General features: G+C 44.0%; 1 protein-coding gene across 1 annotated transcript in view; it reads right to left on the bottom strand.

The window, feature by feature from the left end:
* Window positions 1-19,127, bottom strand: part of VWA3B (von Willebrand factor A domain containing 3B) — a 179,413-nt gene that overhangs the window by 14,198 nt on the left and 146,088 nt on the right. The window contains exon 22 of the mRNA XM_052649405.1: window positions 3,937-4,048. Coding sequence (XP_052505365.1) covers window positions 3,937-4,048 — 112 coding nt within the window. The remainder of the gene's footprint in view (window positions 1-3,936; window positions 4,049-19,127) is intronic.

The raw sequence follows: 19,127 nt of genomic DNA, 5'->3' as shown, positions 1-19,127 counted from the left end.
GAGGTGAGAAGGATCCTTACATCCCCAGCATATGTGTACCCCTGCCACTACCACCAACCAGTGCCACAGAGCAGGAGTGAGGGTCCAAGCTGCCAGGATGACCTCGTTGGTCAGTGTGACCCTCCTCGAATTCTTAGCCTTTGGGACTGTGTAGAATCCAGTCTTAAAACTGGGGTGCAGTTTTTCAGGTGTCTGCCTGAGTTGAGCAGCTGTGCAGCTGCATGGCCCGTGGAGTCTACACCATATATTAGCTACTTTTTTACATAAAAAGCCTTCCTGCCTCTGATCTAGATCATTAGACCTAGACATTTGGTATGTTTCTACCAGCTCTTTTCTGTTTCAATCTCTGCATTCGTGGGTTTTTGTTCACCTCCAGAAATCAGTGTAGTTTCTTTCCAATTAACTGTAGAGCCATCCTCATGGTGTTGACACCTGGCTGGCTGTTAAGCAGGACGGAGGACCCAGAGCTGCTGGCCTGTCTGGTTATGGCTCAGCCTCTGCACTAACTCCTTCTCCACCTCATTAAGGAGTCGCTGCCATTTCCAGGTCCTGATTCCAGATCGGCTTCCTATCCTGGGCTGCCCTTACTCTGCAGTTTCCTTCTGCCCTCAGCCCCAGAGAGGTGAGAAGGCATCTCCCAGGGCCATTTGGGGCTCTGGCTCTGGAGTCTGGACCAGAACCACCTCCATGGCTTTCTTTCTTCCTCCTACTGGAGGCTCAGGGACCCCCATCTTCCTGGGTATGAGTCAGCTTCCCTACCTCGGCTGGGGGATTCTCCTATACCCAGGTGGGGGGAGAAGGGGGTACCCCCCAGTTGAGACTCTCTGAAAACACTGCCCATGCCCAAAGGTCCGAGGAATGAAGAAACAGTCTAAGTAGACAGCGTGGGTCAGTTCATTTAGCAAAAGAAAGCAGGGGTGGTTTTCAATCTTCATTCCAAACAGGAATTTCTTAGGCTGGAGTGCAGATTTTTTTTTACCTCTGGCTATAAGAACCTTCTGATATTCACAGCTGGGCTGGGATTCCGTTTCCTGGAAGAGGCATCCGTTCTGCTCAACTGGAAATGCGCCTTCCACTCGCCCCGCCTCCACTGACTTCCAGCTTACACATCTAGTCATCATAGTCTCTTCTCCCTTTAGTCTCAGGTTTCCTCTGTAGCTCACTGTGCTGGCTTTGCCTTTATGAATTGCTCTTAAACTTTTAAAACTACTGTTAAAGTTTTTAAACTTCCAGCAGTGTTCTATACCCCCAGGTGAGGACCCCAGGTGAGTTGTTTATATCTCCCAAGAGGCAGTAATAGAAAAACTCTACAGGTAATTAACACTTTCCAATTTCAAAATGCTGCACATTATCAAATTTAATCGACATCACGATCTTATGGGGGTTTTCACTGTTTTAAATCCCATTTGGAGAGAGAAGGAAACAAGCTCAGAATACCTCAGTGATGCCTGTCACCTGGCTGGTAGAGGCAAGAAACAGATTTCAAAAAAAAAATTAGGATTTTTCTGGTCCTAAATCATTACACCTGAGAAAGTATTCTGTTTCCCACCCCCAGCCTTTTTTTTTTTTTCCTGTTGTAACTTGTTCTGATGGCATAGTGCAGAAATCTTGCAACCCAGACTTTTCATCATTGAGGATTTCCTGAGATAAAATGTTGCTTTTTACTGGAGAACAGGAAAGATGACACAGTTCCTACAAATAATGATTAAAATAAAGTTCTGAAATATGTCCGCCTTCCTGATTTTCAGCATCAGAATGAATCAGGCTATCAGCTTGTCACTTCTGTTCTGCACAACACAGTCTGTCCTCCACTAGCTAATCCACACTGATCCCTGGAGCAGAGGTTCCTGTTGTTGTTCAGTCACTTAGTCGTGTCCAGCTATTTGTGACCCCATGGACTGCAGCATGCCAGGCTCCCCTGTTCTTCACTACCTCCCAGAGTTGGCTTGAACTCATGCTCATTGTGTTGGTGATCCCATCCAACCATCTAGTCCTCTGCCGCCCCTTCTCCTCCTGCCCTCAGTCTTTCCCAGCATCAAGGTCTTTCCCAATGAGTCAGCTCTTTGCATCAGCTGGCCAAAGTATTGGAGCTTCAGCATCAATCCTTCCAATGAATATGCTATGAATAAAGGACTGATTTCCTTTAGGATTGACTGGTTTGATCTCCTTGCTGTCCAAGGGACTCTCAAGAGTCTTCTCCAGCACCACAATTTGAAAGCATCAATTCTTTGCAACAGAGGTAGCCAAATGGAAATCCTTGCTCTGATTCCCAAGGGGGGCAGCAAGAACTGAGCCAGCTTTGCTCCTGCACAGACCTGGCCTTAAGCAAAGGATGCTTTGATCCAATGGCTCTGAAGCTGCCTTCGGCTTAGCTGTTTTTCTCTAGAAACATTTATGAGGCTTTGAACAAAGATTATCAGAAAGGAGTCAGCAATGAAGATCATGCCTGTGTTCCTCAAAATTCTATTTGGCCTTCCTTTTTGGAAGGAGTAAAAAAATTCAAATACAATATCCTAGTTGTTAGTTCTACACATATGTCTGCTGGAAACCCAAATTCCTATTTAAGTATTTTTCCCACTTAAAAAGCAGATTTAATTAAGTGTAATAAATAAATGGTGATTTTTAAACGGTGATTGGGAATAGGACTGGCTATACTTCAAGGTATAATCTTTTTGATTGACACCTCTTCTTCTGGGTTCTTTAAGCTCTCTTTCCCCATAGGCTTTTACATGATTTCAGTGAATACTTTTGTGCTGATATGTCAAAAATTTGTATCTCTGGACAGATTTCCTCTCCAGACTCTAGATCCATATCTCCAATTCCTTCTCTGACAACGTTAGTGTCTCTAGCATCTAGAATTCATCAGGTCCCAGACACATGTGCCTCTTCCTCTAAGGAAGAGGATGTCATAGGCACTCCATTCTCAGGGCTTCTAGTGAAGCCCTGCTATTCCCTTGCTAGAACTCTTTCCCCCTAGATAATCTCATGACCCCTTTTAATTAATTTATTTTTAAATTTTGTTTGGCTATGCAACACACTATGTGGGATCTTAGCTTCCTGACCAGGGTTCAAATCTATGCCCCCTACAGTGGAAGCCTGGAGTCTTAACTGATGGACCACCAGGAAAGTCCCTTATTGCTCCTTTCGAAAGTCCTGATTAATATATCACCTTACCCATAAGCTCTTCATCGACCACCATATTTAGAATTGAAACCTTCACCTTTGATGTGCTCAACTCTCTTCGTGGCTCCATTTTCCTTCATAGCCCTGGATCTGACACACTACGTATTTTACTTATTCAGTTGCTGTCTGACTCCCCCGACTAGCATGTAAGCTCCATAAAGACAAGAATTTTCTTCTGTTTGCTTACTATGTTAGACCAGCACTTTAGGAATATTACATACATGGAACATAGTGCTGCTGCTGCTGCTAAGTCACTTCAGTCGTGTCTGACTCTGTGTGACCCCATAGATGGCAGCCCACTAGGCCCTGTCCCTGGGATTCTCCAGGCAAGAACATTGGAGTGGGTTGCCATTTCCTTCTCCAGTGCATGAAAGTGAAAAGTGAAAGGGAAGTCGCTCAGTCGTGTCTGACTCTTCGCGACCCCATGGACTGCAGCCTACCATGCTCCTCCGTCCACGGGATTTTCCAGGCAAGAGTACTGGAGTGGGGTGCCATTGCCTTCTCCATGGAACATAGTAAATCTGTAGTAAAAAACTTGTTTACTAAACAAATGAAAGATTAATAAGTTTTTCTGGTGATTACTTCTCCACAAATATGGGTAGAAACCTCATCATCCTTTCACTTTAGAAGTGGAATACCTTAGTACAACTCATGAAGTGTCAGTGTGATAGGGAAAGCACAGTTTGAGAACTTCTGGTCCCTGATATCATATTACTTAGCAAAGGAATTTTACAAAATAAAATATCTACCTACCTGGAAAATAAAAGCCATTTTCATCACATCTTGCAATAACCTTCTGGCCTCTGAGTGGATCCAATTTTTTTGATTTGTTTTTCTTTGTTGGAGTTCCTTGAATTTTCTGTTGCTAAAAAATAAATAAATAAAACATTAATAATCACAGGAACAAGACAGTTTGTTATTCTCTGATGAGAATTACATCACTGAAGAATTACAGAACATGCACATACTATATACTCACTCTGGAGGACTCTGTTGGGGAAGAGGCTTTTAAACTTGAACAGATATGGGGAACCACTGCACATAGAAAATGAGGCAGAATTTCCAGCCTAATCTAATCAAGTTAAAATGAAACCAAAAAAGTCAACCTTTTCCAGTGCATTTAAACAGAACCTAGAGTCTTAAAACACAATATTTAATATATATGCATTATACAAGCCAAAATGCAACATACAAAAAAGCAAGCGAACATGATCAATTCTCAAGGTAAAAGGCAATCGATAGACCACAGAATTGAGATGAGTCAGGCATTGGAATAATCAGATAAAGACTTTAAATTAGCAGTCACAACCGTAGTGTGAGCACCAAGTCACTTCAGTCGTGTCCAGTTCTTTGTGATGCTATGGACCATGGCCCACCAGGCTCCTCTGTCTATGGGATTCTCCAGGCAACAATACTGGAGTGGGTTGCCTTCCCCTTCTCCAGAGGATCTTCCTGGCCCAGGGCTGTGGGATGTGTTGAAGTCTTCAGACTCACATAGCTTTTAGCTTATGTGGCCACAGACAAAAATGGAAGATGACCAACACCCTTTTGCTTGGGACCCTCCATTCTCATGGAATTTCTGTTTTTAGACATGCAGTCAGTATATCAAAGAGGATGGCTCAACATCATTGGTAGATGGTGAATATCATCTGACTGTTCCTAGGCTTTCAACCAGAGGAAACATCTAAGCACTCCTTTCCATGGGCAATCAGAATGACCTACTGCCAGTATGAAATGGTCTCAAAGAGATGGGACTGGACCAGGGGACAGGAGAAATGGGACCAAGTGCTATCCAGGTGGTTGTGTGAGCTTAGGCAGTATATTAACATTTCTGGGCTTCAGTTTCTGCGTGCGCAAAATAAGAGGACAAAATAAATGATCTCTAATGTCCTCTAATATCTGTCCAGGAGAGTCTTAGCCTTAGCAGACTTTCTGCAGTACTGGAGAAACTGTCAGGTCACATGCACACAAGGGCAGGAACAGAAGCATGATACCCTGGCTTGTAGTTCTTACAACATAACAGAAAAGTCATGGTCAGAACTGTGACATACTCAGCAGAGTTCTCCATCATAATTACCCCAAAGAGATGCCCACACCACAGACTACATAAGAACTGTAGTCAGTTCCTTGATGCAAGATTCCATGTACAGTATATTCTTGTTATTGATAGAATTCAAAATCTTGAAAATTCAGAATATGCCAAATTAAATCAGATGTCACATAAATACCTCACCTTTACATAAATTTAATTTCCAAAGCCACACTGCTTCACACCATCAGTGTTCATATCAAAGACCAATCAGCCAGGGAGATGCTGTTGGTCCCTGAGGCATGAGGCAGTCTTATCAGCTCCAGACCAATAACAACCTATTATTTACAAAAGATTTCCACATTGATTCTAGAAAGCCATTTTTCTCCTTTAGATTTCATCTGTAAAACAGAACCTATGCTTAGGTTTATCTAAAACTCCTTTTCAAAATTCGAAATAAGAACAATCACATAATTTATTTGCCTAGCCTCTTTTTATCTCTAGATTCCAAATATTGATTCTCTCAACCAGAGAGCTTCTCTTAGCCAGAAGCTAACAAATGATTGCTCTCTACAGTTCCACAGGTACAAATCTGTGAAGTCATTTGCCTGAAATCATCAGAGAGCTCTTTTTTACCTTCCTATAGCTGTCACTTACTTCCCAATGCATCTAATACAGAAAAACCACTCACTCTGTGAAGACCTTCCCTGCAAGGGTAATAGCAACGAATGGAAGTGATGCAGAGGGCTGCTCGTGTTCATTTTTAACACACTGAAAATGCTACCTAAGCAACTGCCTTTCTGGGACTTCCTTGGTGGTCCAGTGATTAAAACTTCACCCTTTCAAAGCAGGGGGCTTGGGTTCAATCCCTGGTCAGGGAACTAAGATCCCACATGCTGTGAGGCACTGCCAAAAAACCACCCCCCTAAAACCCTGCCTTTCTAAACAGTCAAAAAGTATCATCCCTCCTTCATACCATTCCCATACCTTGAGTTCACCTGAAAGGACCATTACAGCTACTACAGGGCTTTGTACACTCACATTCATTCTGCTCTTGTTTCCAACTGTTACTACTATTGGCAAGAACTCGCTCCTGGCTGTTTCTGTAGCGTGGAGCTGTATGGAAGGAACCTCTCACTGCACACTCAGTGATTCTTCCATATCCCTGCACAGGCAACTCAGCTATACCACAGATAGAGCAGAGAAGCCTTGGCAACACAGACCTATGGGGACCAGCTTTAATATATGGATTCATTCACAACAATAGAGCACTGCTCTTTCAGGATGGTAGGACACCGCTCAGGGCAGCTAGATACCTCATCCCTTCAGCCACAATGCCGATGGCACCTTTCCAGAGAGATGACATCCTGCTATTTTTGAATCTTGCCAAAGACTTCATATTTTAAAAAAAAATTATTTATTTGGCTGCACCCAGTCTTAGTTGCAGCACACGGGATCTTTAGTTGCTGTATGTGTGATCTAGTTCCCTGTCCAGGGCTCAAACCCAGGTCCCCTGCATTGGGAGCATGTACTCTTAGCCACTGGACTAAGCTCCTTTTCTGCCATAAGGCAACTAATCATATGCATAATACAGGCATGCTATTGGGCTTGAAAAAGATATCTATGGAGGATGAGAGTCACAGAGGATGGAGAATGAGAGAACGAGAAATGCCAGCGCTAAATAAATAAGCCAACCTATCTGTAGGCTCAGGTGCATGGGAGTACCTGCAGGCCAGTTTTAGTGAGGAAGTCAGATGGGCAGTGACGCTGGCAGTTAGGGATGCTGTTCTCTGGGTAATTTGATTCTACCTTGTTTCCAAAATTCAGAGACTCCAATTCACTCTTTTGCCAGATTCAGTTATCAAGTGATGTATCAATAGATACAGGATCCAAGATGCAATACCCTCCTTTTGTTTTATTACTTAGTTTCAAGGTCATGTTCTCAGGTTTGCATTGGTGGGGTGGAGATCACTAAATGTTTGATGCTTTAGAATTTTCCACTTAACAAACAGCATGTTTTCACATCAGGTACAGAACACACTTCTATGATGTAAGTAGAACTAGTCTTTGGCTCAAAATGTTGTTGTAAAATCACTGTATTTTTTTCCTGCCTCAAATCATTGGACTCTGCTGCAAACAACCCCTAAACAGTACTAGCACCAGATCCAACATGCTTCTCTGGCCATATTTTGTCCTTAAAGCCAAGTAAAGTCTGACTGCTGTGATCCAGATACTACATGTAGGGCCAGGGATCTTCTGACCTTTCCTCTCCATAGAGAACCTAATTATGAGACCAGAACATTTGGAAACTCTTTTGAAACCTAATGAGGAGAACAGGCCAGCCTGGAGCATTTTCTGACCTACTCTCTCTCTCCTCTCATTTATATGTAGAGGGGTTTGCTCCACCACAAGAGTATCCAGGATCTGCGTCCCTTTTAGAAATGGTTTCTGGAGAGAAAATGAGAAAATGACCTTATAGGAAGATGTAAACCAAGGGTGGCAAACTCCTGCCCAGTCCCTCGAGGCAGCAGAATGGGAGTGACTGACCCATGGTTGCTGTTGTTGGTGTTCAGTTGCTAAATTGTGTCAGACTCTTTGCAAACCCATGGACTGTAGCCTGCCAGGCTCCTGATTTCCCAGGCAAGAATATTGGAATGGGTTGCCATTTCCTTCTCCATTTCTTCTACCCATGGTAGAGAGTTGAAAAGACTTGGACAGTTTTCCTTTCTAGGAAATTTGCATTTTAGCAGGAGTCAAACTAAAGCCATAGAAGTGAAGCTCTAAGTGGAATTTCCTGTCCCAGCTCCCTCCATTTCAAGAGGAGGGTAAGTCTCCTTGCAAGATTTCTCAAGCACAGCAGGTCAGTGCTGGGCTCCTGGGGACACTGAGGAGTCCATCCGTGAGCCCAAGGCTTAAGAGGGAAGCTGCAAACAGGAGAACATGCAGAGAATTACTGTCCCATTTCAGAAGTTATGTTGTGGCTGACTCTTTTTCTATCCCATGGACTGTAGCCTGCCAGGCTACTCTGACACTTAGCTGTACTTTCAAATCCAAAGCAGAGTTGGCAAGTCTTTTGCAGAGCTTTGTTCCCCTCCTCCTCAGGGAATTTCATAATGTTAGAAAACACATGAGCAATACACGTCCGCAAATTTCCGTGCAGCTTCTAACCCCCTCTCCAGGGGCAGCTTGGCCTTACCCTTGTCCTGGTGTGGTTCCTTGAGCTGCGTAAGCAGCTGCTTACGAAGCATAGGAAACAATGATAGAATGAAGCCCTGAATGGCCTTCAGTCCAGCACACAGCAGCACTGGACTAGGGAGACTTAACCACTCTGATAATAAAGTCTTCAACCAAATCTCAATCCATAGCAACTCAAAGGGCTTTTGTGGAAGGGTGAATTTTTTCAGATGTTTCTTTTTTTTGGTAGTATCTAAAGTGTGTAAGTCTCTCAGTAATGTCTGACTCTTTGCCACCCCGTGGACTGCAACCTGCCAGGCTCCTCAGTCCATGGAATTCTCCAGGCAAGAACACTGGAGCAGGTTGCCATCCCTTCTCCAGCGGGTCTTCCTGACTCAGGGATTGAATGCAGGTCTCCTGCATTGCAAGCAGATTCTTTACCACCTGAGCTACCAGGGTAGTAGCAAAGGAACCTAATAAATATGCATTAGACACTGAATCAAATTATTTCTGTAGCTTGAAAAGCACATTTGTAACATCTTCTCAGGGAATATTCCCTCGTTGCTCTTTTAGGGAAGAATCAAGGAGAGGAAAACTTGAAAAGGTTTTAAGTATTTAAATCTGAAAATTACTGCAGCTCTGAAGTCTGTACTTTGGATATTACTGATAGTTATCCACAGGTTCTTCAGAGATGCACATACTAGAGCCACTTCTGTGCCATTGCCTGGAGTGTGGACCACCACCAGCTGACTGCTGCGGTTGTACAGAAATATCTCAAGTGAGGTGATGGCGTAAATAGAAATGCTGGGCCTTTAAGAAAACTTTTCAAAAGAATCTCTGTGCTGCTTACTCTGGTCCACCCATCTGCCCCTAGGTCCATTCTCTGCCCTGCCCTGCCCCATGTTCCAGAAGGCTGGCCCCTCCAAGAACAACATGACCCAATTTCTCTTGCTGACTGACTTTCTGATAGGCTGAGCCAATGGGAGGTGGGAGGTCAGAGGGCAGCAAGGAGAGAAGGGCTGGGGCATTGGTTCCAACCTCCCTCCCTGTCTTTTGTCTCTCTACAGATACCCGGCCCCTCAACCCCAACTAGTGGACTGCACTCTTGCAGGCTCCAGTACCACTATTTCCCTCCACCACTGAACTCCAGAGGTGCTGACAACTTCCTGCTTTGCCAGTTCTGGGGTGAAATCCCCTTTTAGCTGCCTTGACCTGCCTCCCCCTCTGCAAACAGTCCCTTCATTAATGTTTCTTCACTTGAAGTGACTGAATGAGATTCTGTTTCCTGCCTGGACCCTCCTTATAAGCCCTCTGCACTCAATTTTCCTCCTCCAGCCAGTGAAGTCAATGACCACACCCAAACCTGTTTAGGGTAGAATTATGCCAATGAAAAAACGATGAAAACTTCCCTGGTGGTCCAGTGGTGGAGAATCTGCCTGCCAATCAATGCAGGGGACCTGGGTTTGATCCCTGGTCTGGGAAGATTCCACTTGCCGCAGGGGAACTAAGACCACGAGTGCCGACTACTAAGCCCATGTGTTGCAACTACTGAAGCTGAGTGCCCTAAGAGCCCGTGCTCTGCAATAAGAGAAACCACTGCAGAGAGAGGCCCACGAACTGCCACGAACAGCAGCTCCCACTCGCTGCAACTAGAGAAAGCCCTTGCGCAGCAGTGGAGATCCAGCACAGCCAAAAGTAAACAAACAAAAGTAAAAAAAAAGGACGAGCCTTGTGGCAGGGGAGCGCTGGGGTCCACCCAGCTGAAATCTCTAGCCAAGAGGGTTGCCTTCAGCTTTAGAATGAAAAGAATCAAGGTGTTGATTTTTGTTCCTGGAGCTGATACCCCCCTCCCCTCCTTTCCACTCCTGAACATCAGGGTACTAGACAGAAACCTTTCTAGATACTATTTAGAGTTGGTGGGAGTTTTTCTTCCCTTCTTTGAATTTCCTCCATTGGCCGGTCTTCCTGAGCAGGATCCTCTCCTAAAATCCCCAGCTAACCATGGCACAATCATGACATGGGCAGCATCTTCTCTTTGGCATCCTTGCCCATCACATCCAGGCGCCTCACTGTCTGGGATTGCAGCCTCACACTGGCCAGGTGTCCTACCATCATCATCTCACAGGAGCCCATGGTGGGTCTGGTTTCCAGATGTTCACTTATCGCCTCAATGTGCATGTGTCGTTCTTTGTGTGATGGCATCGCAGATACACAATCCAGACTTGCTAATTCCCTGCCTGCACACCAGGGGACCTTCTATGTCACAGTCTCAGGAAGTCAGTCCTCCTATCAGACTCAAGTATCAGCAGAAGAGACTACAGTTTTCACTCGTGGAATGAGAGAGGCTGGCTAGTCATAAAGGGTTAAGGTGTGATGCCTCCCTTTAAAGAAGGAATACTGAGAGCTGTATAAAGGTGGGTTATGAGGCAGGAATGACAGACAACTGGTTCAATTACTGTTTGCGAGAAAACATAACAAATGACTCTACTTATTCTGACTTCATTTTATACAACTCAAAGAAATTTCTAAGTCTCCTGAACTACTCTTCTCTCGTGTAATGTCAAAGTCACAATCCAATATAATGTTTTCAAATCCAAGGGGTTTCTTTTCATCACTTCATTCTCGCATTCCCTTCTCACCCAGTCTCACCCACATCCTCCCATCTGTGGTGCATTTTCCTAATGCTCTTTCTCCTGGACAATTTTCCATGGAATGGAACACTTAATTAGCTATTTCTCAAAGCCAAAGACTCCAGATTCCTTGCTGGTCACAACTGGAAGTAGTAACCATGTGCGGCCAGCTGGGTCAGTTCATTTCCAAGGTCTCTATTCAGGCTGTTCACAGATGCTTATAGCTTAACAAGATTTTCCACCACCGTGTGTTTCAGGCAGCCAAGGTTATGACTGGGGTTGCCCTACACCAGGCTCCCAGGGAGAACTTGGGGAGGTTAATTATATCTTGGATGCCCTTGGTGCTTTCCACCGTCCTGCAGCCCTGAGGGCTCAGGATGGGCTAATGTCGTTGAACTCCTCAATCATGGCAACAAGAGCAGAGCTGGTGAAGGGAGCTTTCCAGTGGAATTTAAAAAGTTCAGAATTAAGGGACCTCCCTGGTGGTGCAGTGGTTAAGACTCTGTGCTTCCAATGCAAGGGGCATGAGTCTGATCTCTGGTTGGGGAACTAAGATCCCACATGCCATGCAGTGTGGCCAAAAATAAAATAAATACCAGGAAGATATTTCTTTCTTAAAAAAATAAAAGTTCAGAATTAAGACCTCTCCTTCCATTATGCAGTCAGTAATCCAAGCACCTATCTCCAAGGATGCCACAGAATGAGTGGATTACAGAAACAGGGAGAACAGTTAAGCATGGGATGTGCCCATTATAATGTGCTGGGCAGAGCACGTGAAATAATGATTCACACCCTACATCTGATCTTGCAAAGAACTGCTAGGGAAAGTCTCAGAGGAAAAGCAGGGCACAATCTAGCCAGACACTGGCATGTATAACCACTTCTCCCCACCACTAATCCTGATCAACAGAAAAATCATGAAGCTGTCCCAAGCTCAGGAAAAAGTGTGTCTATGCTGGGTGCCAACATAAGGCAGGGGAAAGTATCTGAGAGCCACAGACCCACAGGCTCCATGATGCACCCTCGACTGGATCAAATACAGTGACCACTCCCTTCTAAACACACATGGGCATTTCTGATTGCCTCTCATGCCAACCAACTTTGACCACCTTTTGCTGTGTTATCAATAAACTCTAGGGGATCTTAATGAAAACCAGAAGGTTTCTTCCTCTCCAAATTACAATCATTGATCAAAATCTTTGGCCTTTGCTATTAGAATTTAAAATGAGACTCTAGTTATATCTGAATCAATAAAGATGACTGCATATGTGATGGATTTTTCACTGCAGGATCTCAAAAAGTCTTGCAATCCTGAGCTTCGATTCCAACCATTTTTCACACAGAAAGGTTGACACCTGTTAGTGGGTCACAAAATCAATTCGGATAGAAATGAAGTAAAATATCACACAATATATCACATACAGTAAGGAGAAGCATCACCTTAAGAATTATACAGAAAATCTTCCTTTGCAGAGAGCCACTCTCAGAGTGGAAGAAACTGTGGATCATCTGCCAAGTATGACCCTCTCCCACCCATTCCTTACCTAAGGATAACTGTCCTGGGCACATGGGCACTGCCCTGAGCAGACAGTGGGGTTTTGGTTACCTGATAAAGTGACAGGGCAGTGAAAGGACATCTTTAATCCTTGACCAAGAAAGAGGGTAGCAGTGGACCCACCAATACCATTACATGAATTCAATGTCTTCTTTTGCTGTGGCTCTCACATCAAGTTCCCGCCATCTTTTTCTCCTTTCCTTTCTGTGAAGATCTTGAAACTAAAGTCTTCACTTCCTATATTTATTTTCTCAACTTCTATCCACTCCTCCACCTTCTGCAAACTGGCCTCCACTCCCCAAAGGCCACCGATACTGTTCTGGCTAGGATCATTACTGATATCCCTCTTGAAAGTCAAACGGCTTTCGGACATCATCCTGTATGATTATTTCAAAACTCCTCAGTAATTCATTAATCATAAAAATAGCAATGATAGACAATGTGTGTTGAGAGAGCATTTCCCATTGGACATTTAATGCTGCACACTGTCCTGAGCATATTATGTGAGCTGTCTCATAACCATCTTGCAGGTGGCCATTATAATTTTTCTCACGTAAGGATGAGGGACCTAGGCTTAGACAGCCTAAGGAAGGTCCCTCAGCTGGAATGTGGCAGTGCTGAGACTTGAATTCAGGTCTTTCTGACTCCAGGCCCAGGGCTCTTGGCACCTCTCCTCCTTAGGCTCCGGCATCATAGCTCCCGACCTGGAGCTTCTGCTTCTCTAGCTGTCCTGTACTGGCCCCTCTACAGTCTCCCTTTCTCATTACCTCAAAGAACCTTAAAATCTATCTCCTTAACTCAGACTTTTCTTCTAAACTCCAAACATGTAGGTGCCTATGGGCCTTTCTCACCCAGATGCCCTGGGGACATCCAAAAATCGAGGACCCAAAGTGAGTTTCCTTTCCTTTCCTCTCATGGTACCTCTTCCTTCTGTTCTTCCATTTATTTATTCATTCACGTATTTGGGAGTGCTTACAAGGTGTCAAGCAATACTCCAGCAATACTAGAAATACCTAGAACACAATGGACCAAGTCCCACTTATTCTAGTGGAGGATACAGATCATGAACAAATACATACATAATGTCAGGTGGTGAAATGTGCTGTGAAGAAAACAAAAATATGGTAAGGGGTGAGAGAATGACAGGGTGTTTAGAAGGGCAGAGGTGATATGGATGTGGTGGTTAACAGTGCCTCTGTCTCTTAGCTGTCCAAGATGGGGAGTTTGTGGGTGTTCTCAACTTCGCCCTCTGGCTCACTGCACACATTCACTTTCCACCAACTCATGGCTCTTTCACCTAAACCCTCCACACTGTACTGGCTTGGCTCAAGGATCAACGTCTCTCAGAGTCTGCACCTGGTTTTGGTCTTTCCCCGCTACATTGAATCTTATCTTGCTGCCAAAATAATCTTTCCAAAACAAAAATCTGTTCATGTTTTATGCTTGCTGTAAATCTCTCACTGGTATTCATTTCCTACAGGATAGAGTCCCTGATTCTAGGAGAGATTTTCAGTCCCCTGTATTCTGGGTCCATCTTCCCTTTCCGTCTCGTCTCCTGCCACACCCCTGGTGAATACACCATGTTCTTCCCCTCTACCTGTCTTTGCACACACAAGCTGTTTCTCTCACTCAGAACACTTCTCACACGCCCACCCTCAAATCCCTACACATCCTTCTGGATCAAATCCAATCACCCCCTTCCGTGAACGCTGCCTCAGCTCCCCAGGCAGAATTGTTCACTTTCCCTGCCTTCCAGTTGTTCCATGGCTATGCCTCCACTGTCCTATTTTTAATACTCTGATATAAGGGTCTGGGTTTCATTCCTTCAATAAATACTTCTGAGCACCCACCAGGTGCCAAGCATCTATAAGTGAGGCCAAACAAGATCTCAGCTCTCATGGGGAATATGTTCTAACACAGTATGTCTCCTACACTGGGCTGAACCCATGTCTCCAATGGTATTAACAAGCCCCTATTTTGTGTTCAATGTATAGCTTCACCTTGGCAGATCCCAAGGAAAGAAAGAGGAATGTGACAGGCTATTCACTGCCTGAGATCACCTGCACCATGAATCTGATCCATGGTAGGGAGTGAACAAATATTTTTGGATGAAGAAATTGTGGAAATTATTTTACTTACCACTCTGTGGAGAAAAGAATAAAGAAATAGAACAATTAACTCATATCTCACGAACAAGGAGCCTTTGAATCCCACAAATCTAGACAAATTCAGAACATACTTTGTTCTGAATCATAAGAGGCTTCTTTTCACTACATTAGCAACGCTCCCATTTTTAAATTTAATGTAAAGTATAGATGAAAGAATGCTGCTGCTGCTGCTCAGTTACTCAGTGATGTCTGACTCTTTGCGACCCTTTGGATGGTACCCCTATACGCTCTTCTGTCCATGGAATTTCCCAGGCAAGAATACTGGAGTGGATTGCTGTTTCCTCCTCCATGTGACCTTCCTAACCCAGAGATCGAAAGCTTGAAAATTCTGCTGTTAGGCAGTAACGTCTTCAGAGCTCAACATGGGAAAGCCCATCATTTAGGACCTATAATGGTCTGTTTTCTCAACTAGAATAAGAGTGGGGCTTGGTCCCTGTGTTTAAGTACTTCTAGTGCTTAGAATAGGGCTTGGCACCTCAGAGGAACTCATCAATATTTCAATTAATAAATAAAGGGACAAACAGAGAGGAAGAGGCATGATGAAAGAAGAGATCTCCAGGGAAAGGGAGTTAATTCATTTTCAGTCTTCTTGATTCTTGGGTGTCCATGGGACATCTACGTGTGAAAGGCCAACAGACAGCCACACATTTGGGGTCAACAGATGGTGCATTCCAAGGAAAGACTGAACAACTCTTTGAGGGGGTCACTTTGTTTGAATAAAAACAATAGTAAGAATCCCAATACATATAAATAAATAAAACAGAATAAGTAAAAACGAAAATAAAGATATGATGAAACTTTTACATTCTGAAGAAAAGAAATAGGTTTCTACACTACAGGAGGAAAAAGCCATTTTCAGGGGAAAATTAAATTAAAATAAGCAAACAAAACACAACAATCTAGAATAGCAAAAACAGAATTTAAAACCAGGCAAAGTCAGTATCATTTAGCAAAGACTGAAATAAAAAATAGATCAATCTCAAAGGTCAATTTTTTGGAGAGAGATATATATATATATTTCATGCCATCAAATGGTGAATATATGAAAATTTTATAGAAGTCAGTAAGATTCTGGATGAACTATTCCAGGTCTACACACACTCTACTACAGTCAGAAAGAGAATATTTATTATACAGGCAGCAAGTATTTAGAGCCCCCAGGTGTTTATGTTCTTTGGGCTGAGTCCCACTCCTAAGAACTTATCTTACCAAAATAGTTCAACTATATGCAGCATATGGAGAAGGCAATGGCATCCCACTCCAGTACTCTTGCCTGGAAAATCCCATGGATGGAGGAGCATGGTGGGCTGCAGTCCATGGGGTCACTAAGAGTCGGACACGACTGAGCAACTTCACTTACACTTTCACTATATGCACCATAGAAGCATCAAAACATCTGAAAGGAAAAATGAAAAAAAAAAAAACAAAAAAAAAACCCAAATATCCAACATTCAGTGAAGCGTTAAACCAATGAGGGTAGTTACACACCATGGAATATCATGTAACCACAAAAAATATCAATCTGATGGTTCAGCAAAAATAGAAAGAAAGTATATAAGACAATGCTAAATTGAAAAGTAGAATATAAAATGATTATGGACACTCTGTATCTATGTGTAAAATTTATTCAAGGAAGAAAAAGAATTAAATGACTGAGGATTTAAAGATGCAGAGGTGTAGGTGGACATGGAGTACATCTCTCTCCATGGATACATCGGAATACACCTTCAGACACAGAAGTGCATGCAGAACACCAGCTGAGAGCAGACAGGAGTGCCTGACCACTGGGAAAGAATCACACAAAACTCGGCAGGATGAAGGAACTAGGGGGGAAAACAGGAGTGTTAGCAAGACTGGACCTGCCCTCGATGGGTGGGGGAACTGAAGCAAGGGTCTGATCCCCATATTGGGGCAACTGTCTGAGTCAGAGGAGAAACATTTAAGTCTGAGAGGGAAACAGCTGCTCTGTGGTAGCCTAAATGGAACGAGAGTCAGACAGTCCTCGCCGCAGCCATACATACTCCGGACAGGGATGAGGTCCCCTGGAAGGCGCAGTGGCTGGAAGCTGGAGTTTAGGGATTGTAGAGCAATCGCAGGGCAAGGGCTGCTGTTGACTGCGGAGAGATGGATCAAGGGGATGTGAGGGAGGAGATTGTGGTGAGAAATGCCTGTGGAGGAAAGCTGGGCAGCAATGGAAGCAAGGCGATACTGCTGAGTCACGCATAGTGGGTGGAGCTATCACCATAGCCTCTCTCTACACAGCCAGTGGAGGCAGCTAAACAATACAGAGGCTGGCCCAGAGAGGGCCTGATGCACTGAACTACAGAATAGGACCCCACCCAGGGTGCTCCTTTAAGTGCCTGACACCCCGATCTACAGAGGAGGACCCCAACCAGGGGGGCCCCCTCTATGTGCCTGATGCATCAAACAACAGAGAAGGACGCCAGGCAAGGAAGCCCTCTAAGTGCCTGAACGGGCAGAGCTATGGAGACAGACTGGCCAAAGAGGCCTTCTGATCACCAGCTACTGCTACTGCTAAGTTACTTCAGTCATGTCCGACTCTGTGCAACCCCATAGACGGCAGCCCACCAGGCTCCCCCATCCCTGGGATTCTCCAGGCAAGAACACTGGAGTGGGTTGCCATTTCCTTCTCCAATGCATGAAAGTGAAAAGTGAAAGTGAAGTCGCTCAGTTGTCCAGTCGTCCAGGCTCCTCTGTCCATGGGATTTTCCAGGCAAGAGTACTGCAGTGGGATGCAATTGCCTTCTCCAATCGCCAGCTACAAGAGGCTCAAAAAAAGACTCTCTGATAGGGCCATAACTCCTGCAGCAGAGGCAGTCCATGTCCCTGCACATTTGGTGCTGCCAGGGTCCCTGCAAGCCAAGCAGCTGCACCACCTTCATGCTCAACTCTCCCTGGGGCAGAGCTGCCACAGACAAGAAAAAGTCTTGCGTCTATGCTTGCAGGGTTGCTTCGGTAGTCTCCAACTCTTTGCGGCCCTGTAGACTGTGGCCTGCCAGGATTCTCTGTCAGGGGCTTCTCCAGGCAAGAATACAGGAAGTATTGGCCAATACTCGTCATACCCTTCTAGAGCACTATATTTCCTGCTGTCCTAGCCACCAACTCCCCTGAGTACCTGATGCTGCCAGAACCCCTGCGACCCAAGCAGCTGCACCACCTCCACACCTGGCCCTCACAGGGGCAAACCCAAGTGCTCCAGGGCATCCTCAAAAGCAAACCCCAGAGGACGACCCACATGCAGAAGTGGAAATAAAACCACAATTGAAACCCAGAGGCAGTGTGGCTAAGGAATAAGACCTCAAACCTTCCCACCAGCTGTATAAGCTTCAGATTAAATCCACACAATCAACTAGGCAGACTCTGTATCTATGGAATATATAAAAGAACACTGAGAGCTTTCACAAAAGAAAACACACCAGTTCTGATAGCTGTGGACATTGGAGGCAAGAACACATAGAAGCAAGACTAGATTAGAATCTAAGGTGCCCCCACAACAGGTCCAGAGATCAGCACAGTGTTGGAGGGCCTGCTAGGGAGGTGAGGTGGACTGTGACTCCTAGTGAAGGAAAGGACTCTGAGAGCAGTGACTCAAGAAAAACATCTATTATTCCTATGTTTTGACTTGTTCTGTAGATTCGTTGGATTTTTTTCTTTTTTCTTTCCCCTTTTCCCCTCCTATGTTGTTGTTGTCAATTTTATTGGCACTAAGAAATCTAATTCAGCTTTTGTGCTTTTTCTTTTCTCTTTTTCTCACTCACATTTTTTATTGTTGTTATAAACCTCTGCCTCTACATTGGGCTTTTGCAGTTCTGTGGAGTTTTCCTTGTTTTTTTCCTTTTCTCTCTTTTCAGTTTTAATTAATTTTTCTACATTTATTCCTTTGTTTGCTTTTCCTACTGTTCCTTTCCCCTTGCAGTTAATCTTTAATGTATATAAATCTTGTTTATCTACCTCTATTTAACCTTGCATATCTATTCTTTATTTCTTTTCTTTCTTTCCTTTCCTCTCAACATATTTGTTAGTTTTATTTTCATTGCTTTATTCCCCAGTTGGCACTTTGCTTTAGTTTTATTTTCCAGTTTGTGCTTTAGTAAGTTTTGCTGTTAACTGGTAGATATAATTTTTGGCTTCCTTTGTTCACCAGATCAATCTATTGTACTTTATTTTTGTTAGACTCTTGATTTTGATTATACATATATATGCATATGTATATATTCAGCCACACTTTTTTATATTCAGTCACACACATATAATTTTTGATTTTGTTTGTTCACCAGGTCAATCTACTGTACTTTGTTTTAGTTGGTCTGTTTTGACTTTTCTTATGGGTGCATATGTATACGTGTATATTTCATTATTTAAATTAT

This window comes from Budorcas taxicolor, chromosome 11, assembly GCF_023091745.1.
Source record: "Budorcas taxicolor isolate Tak-1 chromosome 11, Takin1.1, whole genome shotgun sequence".
In the NCBI taxonomy this organism is placed as follows: Eukaryota; Metazoa; Chordata; class Mammalia; order Artiodactyla; family Bovidae; genus Budorcas; species Budorcas taxicolor.
Note: the sequence above shows the minus strand (reverse complement) of the source record. Positions and strands in the feature narration are given on the sequence as shown.